This window comes from Trifolium pratense, linkage group LG2, assembly GCF_020283565.1.
Source record: "Trifolium pratense cultivar HEN17-A07 linkage group LG2, ARS_RC_1.1, whole genome shotgun sequence".
Classification (NCBI taxonomy): domain Eukaryota; kingdom Viridiplantae; phylum Streptophyta; class Magnoliopsida; order Fabales; family Fabaceae; genus Trifolium; species Trifolium pratense.
The window spans coordinates 45,986,860-45,997,682 of record NC_060060.1 but is presented as its reverse complement, the minus strand read 5'-3'; the positions used below and the strand labels follow the sequence as shown (position 1 = coordinate 45,997,682).

Genomic DNA, 10,823 nt, shown 5'->3' with positions numbered 1-10,823 from the left:
TTAAAAGAGTTTGACTAATAAAAATAAAGGACAATAAAGTAAATGACAGAAAAGTAAAAGACAATTAAAATAAAAGGTGGTGCGAGTAGACGCACGAGGTGCTTTAAGTGTTTCAAATTCCTTCCTTATTCCTGCTTGGTAACCAACGTTATACTTTTCTTCATTATTAGTTATAGACCGACCGATTAATTTCTATTAAAATAAGTCCAGTGTTACCATTCCTTATTTCTATTGCAATCTGATTAGAGTTTAGTCAACGGTTGATAGGTTTCCCTTGGTTTTATAATATCATCACCTTTAACGGGTTCAACCTTTAAAAAGGCGTCCTTACCTTTAGAAGTTCAATGTTTGACAAGTTCTCTCTACCTTGATTGATTAACCTAAACATGCAGAATTTAACTATGTGTAATTCTTAATTCTACCCCCTTCCGCAAATACCGAATTTAATGGTCTCATATAGGCTGATTGAATTGCCTTTATTTTCGGGCCTATTAGTCTGTTGTCACGAGAACAGCTAATTACATATGGGTTCATTCTATAATGTGATCAATATTAAGAACGAATAATTAAAACAAGACAAATATGGAAAATAACTGAATAACAATCGAATATAAACTTTTTCGAACCAAATTACATATCTCAAACATTCATAAGGGAGTTCATCTACTCGACCTAACTTAGGAAAAATAAATTACAAAGACAATAAAAGAATGGAACCTTATTGCCTCGGAGCTCATTGACCCTCTGTGCCTCCTCCTTAGAGTTCTCCCAACTCTCCTTGGACTTTTACCTGCGCTCCATTGTACGCATCGTGGCCGCGATACTGTTCAAAATCGTCTCATCGTGGGCACGATGGATAGTATCGTGGTACGATGAAGATTTTCTCCAGATTTTCTGTTTTTCTTCAACCGTCTTTATCGTGCCACGATGGATCTCTTCGTGGTACGATGGCTCGCATAATTTCTTCTGTTTTTGCCCTTTTTGATGTTTTTTTTCATTTTTCTTGCTTCTTGGCCAAGTAACTTCATTTCTCCAGGTATTTGCTTGCTTTTGGTCTTCAATTGCTACTAAAACTACTCTAAAATACCAATAAAAACATCATATAATTGACTGTCATTAAGAGTTTAGTCAATAAAAATAAATTATCGAAAAAATATAGAAAAATAAGCTAAATACATAAAAATAAGAATATAGAAATAGAAACATAAAAAATAACTATATTAAAAAAAACAAACATAAACAATATTTTTCATTAAAACAATATTTTTCATCAAAAATAAAATAAAATAAATAATATTACTACCAAGTTTACTACTAACTATTAATAATAATAATAATAAAATAAAGTTAAATACTATCAAATTTACTAAATTACCCTAGATATTCCTAATAAAATTTCTAATTTTCGATTAAAAAATATATACGAGACCATTATTTGTCAATAAAACATAAAAAATTGGATAAATAAGTTTTACAAAAAATAACACAATATTTTCACTTATATTTAACAATATCTTATTATAAATAAATTTTCTACTGATAACGATAAAACTTAAATATCGAACTAAAGTTAATGGACATGTGCGAATGCACGGGTCTTTAAACTAGTTTTATGTTATAATGAATCTTTTTTTATATATATTATTATTGCGTAAGAAAAAAATTTATTATGAGCACTTGACATAGAATAAGAGCCCACGGTAGGTGTCAACCTAGTTGAGAGTTCTTCTATGTCTTCTGATGTTATTATGCTCTTAGTTAAAAAAAATGTTATAATGTATTTGAGACCAATATATAAATTACATGTTACTTTTTCCATATCTTATATATTCTCTTCGGTCCTTAATATAAGATAAACTTTACTTTTTAAATTCATTTAGAACCGAATATATCTAGTTCATATTATATGCTAGATACATTAAATTTTCAATGAATCTAAAAAGTAAAGTCTCTCTTATATTTTTTTGAAGAAACGAAATCTCTCTTATATTAAGGACCGAGGGAAGTAATATATAAATGTAATATAATGGTATGAACACAAATGTTATATACAGGAGATGAAACTCGAATTCTGAAAATATTAATTATTAGAGTTATATTCCTCCGTTCCAAAATATACGCAAAAATTTGTCAACAAAAATGAATGTATTTGGTCTAAATCTTTAACCAAATACATCAAATTTCTTTAACTCATACCAAATACATCAAATTTCTTTAACTCATTTTTGCTTATATTTTGAGAAGAGAGATTACATCAACAAATGTAAAGTGATCAGCGTAGGAAAAAATATGTTCCATTCACACGTGCAATGCACGTGTTAATCTGTACGTCATTCTAGCTTCTTGCGAAAGAAATGCAGTCATATAAATACATGATTAGATTTAGTTCAACTCCTATCTATCATCATTTCATAATCTCCATTCCACCAATGGCTATCCTAAAACCACCACCTGTCACTGTTCTCTCTCCATCAAACCCAATAAAATCCCGCCACGTAACACCCCCACATTCTCTCCGCAGTACTTTCTCCAACAACCTCAATTCATGTCCCAAACTCGTGCTACAGTCTCAAACAGCAATAACAACCTCGTATCCGTCGAAGGAACCTCGTTTGTATCGAAGTATTGTTGCTGTGAGGTCACAGCTGAGATACCCTATCATATCTCCTGATGATCATTGGGGGGTTTGGTCTGCTATCTTCAGCATTGGTGCTTTTGGTTTATGGTAATTTTATTCATTCTTCTCTCTTTTATTTATCTATTGATTTGAATTTGATTATTCAATTTTGTGCGATTTGGTACTCATTTTTCTAATTCCATTTCTATATAGTTAGCTGAGAAATAGGATAATAATGTTTAAATAAATACAAAAATGTTATATAAACACACTTTTTGAACACAAGTTGGACAACTATACTAATTTTCATTTTTTAATAATATATTATGCTTATCGATTTGCGTGCATAGCCTTTTCCTTTCATATTATGACAAGATGTCGTATTTTTGTCGGCCGCAATGTGTTTAGATAACACGCCTCAAATAAATATTGTGAAAACTCTAATGGTATATGTTTGAAGGTCAGTTCTAAGTTGGACTATCTTGATAAGTGGTCTACGGTGAATTAATATTTAAAAATTATCAGAAATATTATTAATGATAGTTGACGATATTTTCTAGAAGTAAAAACTCGACTTTTTTTTATTTTTATTTTTACTTCTAAGACAGTGACCTGATTGATTTTGGTTCAATGTGAGTTGCATATTTATTAATTTCTGTTGTTTTAATCGAATTTGTGTCAATCATGTCATTATCCCGATCGTGGCAATGAGGAGTAATTAACTGTTTCCTAGAGATGATGTATGTCGTATCGTCGTTAGCGTTTTGAACATTTTCAAGTATTGATCCACGGTGGACCATGATTCATATCATAATTTGCTATATTTGAATCGGTGGTATTTGATGGAATAAAGCATAATGAAATGGATTGAGAATGAGATAACCTATATTTTTTAAAATCTATCTTTTCTATTTCATTTTGTTCTACTACACCTATACCATCAATCCATACATATTGTAAGTAAATAAGTTATCAAAAAACCCCTTCAATTGCTCACTTCTCAGAAGTACCCGTCACTTTTCATGGAAGGCGTGTTTGGTGTCTGATTATATTCAATGAATTTATTTTTTCAAATTTTTATTAGTGACATGTCCGCGTCAACGTCATGTTTGTGTCTGTGTCAGTGCTTCATAGTTCAATTGTATCAATAAATGAGTTTAATATTCATGCACTGTCGATCGGTATGTTGTCAGCATTTCGTCAACAATCATGTGTATGACTTGAAGTGGTTCTGATAAACATCAAATGTTTGTAATGATCTAATGGTTGTGATCATTCGTTACACTTGATGGTGTATATGATGATTTGAATTTGTTATTTTGATTATTTGAGAAGATTATGAGAATTTTGTGTTTTCTGTTAACCATATTATAGGTGCAAATTATCTTTTGAATTTGAGAATTTTAAAACTGAAAGTGCTCATACTGAATTTACAATTGAATCAAAAGTCAAAACATATTGAAGAACAAAAACACTCGTACTCCAAACTAATTAAGGGACCAAATGTGTATTGTTTTCATTTAAAATATAATTAAAACTATGATATGTTAGTATTGATTTGATTTTAAGAAAATATTTTGTATTTTTGTGAAATACAAGGTCGGAGAAGACTAAAATCGGGAGCATGGTAAGTGCTGCATTGGTGAGCACATTAGTTGGACTTGCAGCAAGTAATCTTGGAATTCTTCCACATGATGCTCCAGCATATTCTATTGTCTTGGAGTTTCTGCTTCCCATAACAATTCCACTGCTATTGTTTGGAGCAAATTTGCACGAAGTCGTTCGTTCAACCGGGACACTTCTCATAGCTTTCCTACTTGGGTCAGGTGATTTTATTTTAAGGAATTCAGATTGAAGATATGTCTGGTGTCCAACACATGTCAGTGTCAGACACCGACATGTGTGCTTAGATTTAATTATTTCATTCTCTAAAAATTATTAACAATGTTGATGTGTCAGTATTCAGCGTATGTATCGGTGCTTCATAGATATAGTTTATGAAAGCACTCTATGAGAGCTTTTAATTTGTCCTGTGAAACTGATTATGATGTTGTGAATGGCAGTTGCTACTGTAATTGGAACTCTAGTGGCATTTCTTTTAGTTCCTATGAGATCTCTTGGTCCTGACAACTGGAAAATTGCAGCAGCTCTAATGGGAAGTTATATTGGTGGATGTAAGTACTTAAACAAGTTGCTCCATGCTTAATTGTGCTTTTCGTCTATACATTTTGCATGTTTGAATTCATTGCAGTTTTTATGAATCAACTCTAATTAAATAGTCCTGATTTATATTTTGTTTCATTTTAGCTTCTGCATGAAGCACAAACACAGACACGGGCACCAGACACAATACGGACACAGATACATTGACACCGATAACAATTTAAGAAAATGACATAATTCAATGTAAATGTAAAATAAGTTAACCAAACTCATACTAAGATAGAGATGAAGCATTTGTATACCATTGAATGAATACTTGATGCCATAAAAATTGGACTTTAGTATATCTTTTCTTGCCATATGATGAGTTACTAGGTAAGGTTTCTTGGTATAATATTTTAAACACGTTCGTTGATTTTTTTTTTACAACTATAAATTAAAATTGAATGAATTTTCTTTGACACTTCCATGTTGATTGTTGTAGCTGTTAATTATGTTGCCATTTCAGAGGCGCTTGGTTTGTCTGCATCAGTTTTAGCTGCAGGAGTGGCCGCAGATAATGTTATCTGCGCTGTTTATTTTATGGTGTTGTTTGCATTGGCTTCTAAAATACCTGCAGAGACCGCACCACCAACCACAGGTACTATGTTCTATTTTGAATCTTTGATACAAGATGATCAGGGTTTTAAATAGCAGTCGCGGCAATGGTTGCAGTTGCGATCCTTAATATGGTAGGTAGAGATTCACACTCAGATGCAGTCTCAATTGTAGTCGCGTTGCGGTTTTTGAAATACCAAAATTTGTTGTGTCGCAGCCTAAATCACGATTATGGATCTTTATTTAAAACCCTTAAGATCATTATGATATTTTAATTTTTGTTTTGGGGGGTTCTAAGATGCGGTTATGTGGCAAACATTAATATTGTGGAAAGATGCAGTTGCAGAGACCTCTAAAACCTTAATATAGCAGCCACAATTGCTGTTGCAGACAGCAATATAGAATTACGATCATGATAAAGTCGTTCATTTTTCTTGACTAAGCTAGTTTTCTAATTTATAAAATCATCTGTTCATCTTGAATGGAAAAATTTTACGTTAATTTGACGCGTAATTTTGGCAGATAATGCAATGCATATGAAGTCGGAAAATGAGGGAAACATGCCAGTGTTACAGACAGCTACTGCAGTAGCTACATCATTTGTAATATGTAGAGCTGCTACATATTTCACAAAACAATATGGTATACAAGGAGGAACTCTTCCAGGAGTAACTGCAATCATAGTCATTTTAGCTACTTTTCTACCTAAGCTGATTAGTCCTCTTGTACCTGCTGGTCATACTGTTGCCTTGGTTTTGATGCAGGTAACAAATTTTCTTGATTGTTCTATTTTGTTTCATGTTGTAGATGTAGATTTTATGTTGACAATAACAGTTAAAGCTTTGGCAAACTTATGAACACCAAAGACACCCAAGAATGAAGGCGTGTCTTGTGTCCGACATGTGTTAGTGTCCAACACCGGTATGACATTGACACATGTGGTTATATTGAACCACTTCCCTTTTCTTAAATTATTATTGGTATCTTCGTGTCAATATTGTGTTTGGTATTCGTGTCTCTGTCAGTATAGTATATGGATTAGGCAAGGAGGCGGCCTATGTGCAATTTGATCCTAGAATCAAGAAATTCAAGAAGGGCATTATCCATTGTCCCCTTAAGCAAGGTTCATAGGCTGGAAATATTATTCTTATTCTCATAACCTATAGTCTTCAAGTATACTTTTTATTATTTATATTATTATAAAAAACCTTTTATTATGATACTATTATAGAAAACCTTAGTGATAAGAAAATTAAACCTCCAGCTATGATTTGAGTTCAATTCTAAAATTCCGCAATTAATAAGTTATACATAAATTTCAGTGTAAATCTTCAATAAGGTTGGTGGTTCTCCTTGACACTGCACCATGTGTGTGCTTCCACTAATCTGAATTTAAATATTATAAAAATAAAAATCCTTCCCTTGCAATATTTTAATATGCAAAGTATTCAAACCATATTACATGTTCTAATTGATATGATGCTTTGTAAAAATTTCATCATGTGACCTATGATATATATATTTGACATGAGAGGCATTTTTCAGGTATTTTTTGTGGTGGTTGGAGCTAGTGGAAGTATATTGAATGTGATCAAAACAGCCCCCAGTATATTCATATTTGCATTAGTTCAAGTAACTATTCATCTTCTTATTGTTCTTGGATTAGGCAAGTTATTTAAGCTTGATTTGAAGCTATTACTTTTAGCATCAAATGCTAATATTGGAGGCCCTACAACAGCTTGTGGAATGGCTAAGGCTAAAGGCTGGGAATCTTTAGTTGTTCCTGGAATTCTTACAGGTATTTTTGGTGTTTCAATTGCAACTTTTTTAGGTATTGGTTTTGGAGTAATGGTTCTAAAACATTTGTAGAAATTATTGTTTCTAATGTTTAGATATGTACTTACAACTAATTGGAAGTTATGTTGTTAACACAGTTTTAATGTACAATTTGACCATATTTCACATGAATTTTATGTAACTTTGTTTGTAGCAAATTCAAGTCAATGTGTTTTAAAACTAATGCAATACAAATTATTAAAGTGGATTTGTGAACAAACTCATAACATCTATGTTAATAGCATAAAAAAGCAAATTGTATAAGGCTACAGTTTTGACTATATTATTAAAGTGTCCGAAATATATGTCTCTGGATCTGTAGCGTTGATTACACCAAGTTATTGATTCCATTTGCACTGGATCAAACTTAATCCCTCAACTTAAAACAAATGAACACCGCACCGAGATGAGACAACAATACTTCGCCCTAAGATGGGAAAAACAAAATACACCGTGCTAAAACGGAAAATCAAAACAAACAACGTCGCACTAAGACGAAGAAATCACTCAAAATATACAAAAGAAACACTAAATTATTTGACTAAATTAGAAAAAATAATGATTTGAAGGGGTGATTCTAGGCCTAAATTGTCCCTAAATCACCCCCTCTCCGATAGATTAAGAAGAGAAAAAAGTTGTGACGGCTAGGGTTAAGAGTGACACCACACACCTTATAATCCGGTTTTATAAAGATAAATTGGCTCCAATATACAAATCTAATAAAAATACTAAGCAACGGCGCTTATGAAAAAGAAGGAAAAAAACCTAAACAATATATCTAGAAAGTTAGTTTCTTGTACTTTCTACTTTTTAGTCATAGTTGAGGTTGCAATATGAGGAAAACACCCGGAAATATATCATCCGGATCTTGAATGTGTGGATTCCTCTCCAAAATAAATTGATCATTACACTTTTCAGTGATGCTATAGAAGGTCTCTCCTTTTCCAACTACGTGGAATTCACGACAAGGTTGATCAACACCGAAAGATATATCATGTGGATTTAGATTCTCTACATTAACGAAATCTTCTGTATTAAGTTGACCACCGTTAATAATCTTCTCAATATCGGCTAATCGGAGGATAACACCTGGATATATATCATCTGGATCTTGAATGTGTGGATTTCTCTCCAAAATAAATGGATCATTACACTTTTGAGTGATGCTATAGAAGGTCTCTCCTTTTTTAACTTTGTAGAAGTCATCACAAGGTTTCTTCTTTAATGAAAGATTCTTTACATCAATGGACTCATGTGTCTCAAGTATTTCACCATGTATAATGGGAAAATAACATCTCACAGTGTTGACTACAAGTAGCAAAATTGCTACAAACTTCATTGTAAACCACAATGACTTATACGCCCTTTCATTCATGATGAATATTATAGCTAGATGAAGTTTGTATCTTGTGTAAATATATGGTTGTTTACTTCCACTCCTAGTACTACTAAATTACATATTGATAATGTAGAACATAATATATATATAGGTGAGGGTCGTTAATAAAATTTGCAAATGCAGATAATCTTATAGTTGGCGTTTTTGTAGGTTTAGTTTGTTAATTATATTAGATATGCTTATCTATTCATCGAAAAATTGTAGGTTATATATCTAGTTGCTTGCCATTAAAAACGATATTTATTATTTTGTTTTCTTTTGTAGATTAAAAAACTGTTGGAATTTATTATTTTGTTTTTTTTATCATATTATTATGAGATATATATAAAAAATATGATATAATAGTTATTATGTTTATTATCCTACGACCTGCATGCACCAAATAACTTATATTTTATCTCATCCTTATCCAGTGGCTGAGCCAGGATTATATTGGAGTCTGAGCACAATTTTAACCGCAATATTTTTTTGGCTAGCATGAGTCAAATAAGAAAAAACCAGCAAAACATAATCAAATAAGAGCAGGGCCGGTCCCGAGGATTTGGAGGCCCGGCTTAAATGTTAAAAATGGACCCTTAGTAAAAAAAAAATAGGATTTAATTGATATGCACCGACGGTGTAAAATAATTTTACATTGTCAACAAATATCAATCATGTTTTCCGCCACATCATCCCACTTCACCCCACTTTCTTGACATGACATGACAAAATTATGGTTATTTATTGGACGATCGTGTAAAACTATTTTACACCGTCAGTGCATATCAATTAAAAGAAAAGAGATAATTAGCATTTCTCAAATAAAATCACAAAATAACAAACTAATAAAAAAAATTAACAATTAGAATAGAAGAAATACTGAACAATTAGTAAACTAACCTTAAATTCAAAATAAGATTTTATGATTTTTTTCTTTTTAGGTTAGTGTTGATTTGTTGTTTGCGGTGGTCGGTGGAATGAATGTGTTCTTGAAATCCTAATTTTTTATGTTGTTACTGTGCGTGTGTGCTCTTTCCTATTATTGTGCGTGTGTGCTCTTTCCAATAGCCTTATGTCACATGTTGTTGCTTAATGTGTGTTGATTTAGTTGGGCCATTTTTTCCCCTTGAACATAGCCATAAATTATTACTTAATAATGCAGTATAAAAAAAAATTGAGGCCCCTCCAGTTTGGAGGCCCAGCGCTGTTGCACATTGTGCACTTGCTGTTGGCCGACCCTGAATAAGAGAGATGAAATTATTATTTTTTTTTAAATGGCTAAATATATTGAATTGAAGAATGAACGAGCACAAGAAATGCTAGTCCATCACATAGTACAAAGGATTACAACAAAAAGGAAATGATAACTATACAAAAGGCTCAAGACAATCACACACTTAAGCCCACCCCTATTTTCTATACAAATCAAAGAAACCCCACTGCCACCTCAATAAGCAAACCAGCATAACAGGGAAATAAGGCATATACAGCAGCAAAATCAACCCTCAGTGTGACATGAATTCCTAGCTACCTTCAATTAAATCTAATGAAATAATTCACTCATTCAATCATTTGCATTATAAATACCACTGAATGGTCAATTGGAAATTCCTAGCTCAAGTATTTCTCTTAAGATCAGTTTGTTTCCTCACACAACTTCATTTAGAATATTCAGCAACCTAACCAAAAGATAAAAACATACGATGCTTCTAAAAAATCAAAGGAAAAAGCATGAAATTCAAATATGAAAAAGGAAAGGTTAATTACATAATAGTAAGCAGGTGAATTCATCAAGTTAGACATAGAATAATAATTGGAATACCAATTTCTAAGTATTTTATGCAATTTCTCAGTTTTAGGGTTGCTTACTTTACCTGTCTGCGCTGCGAGAGAGAGAGAGAGAGAGAGGGGCTGAGAGCGGCGGTGGATTTGAGAGCGGCCTGAGAGAATGAGAAACAGAGAGATTTGAGAGCGGCCTGAGAGAATGAGAAACAGAGAGATTTGAGAGCGGATTTGAGAGCGGTGGTCGATGGCTATGCCGGTTGGCATCTCCGCCATTGTCCTTATCCTATTTTATATATTATCCTGTCATTATCATATATGCGCAGCAAACGAACCCTTAGATTAGTTTTGTTTTATCATTCTTCAGTTTTATCAAAATTTCTGAATATCAAATTTTTCTTTCTCTCTGCTTGCTTCTTCACCGAAATTTTTTTCCTTTCCTTGTTGTTT

At 32.3% G+C, this 10,823-nt stretch overlaps 1 protein-coding gene across 1 annotated transcript; it reads left to right on the top strand.

Moving 5' to 3' along the window:
- The first annotated feature begins 2,388 nt into the window (after positions 1-2,388).
- Positions 2,389-7,371, top strand: LOC123910836 (uncharacterized membrane protein YjcL-like). The gene is made up of 6 exons (XM_045962110.1): positions 2,389-2,725; positions 4,217-4,443; positions 4,681-4,791; positions 5,265-5,420; positions 5,900-6,141; positions 6,923-7,371. The coding sequence occupies exons 1-6, from the start codon at positions 2,430-2,432 to the stop codon at positions 7,244-7,246; spliced, it is 1,356 nt and encodes a 451-aa protein (XP_045818066.1). The 5' UTR covers positions 2,389-2,429; the 3' UTR covers positions 7,247-7,371.
- Positions 7,372-10,823: the final 3,452 nt, after the last annotated feature.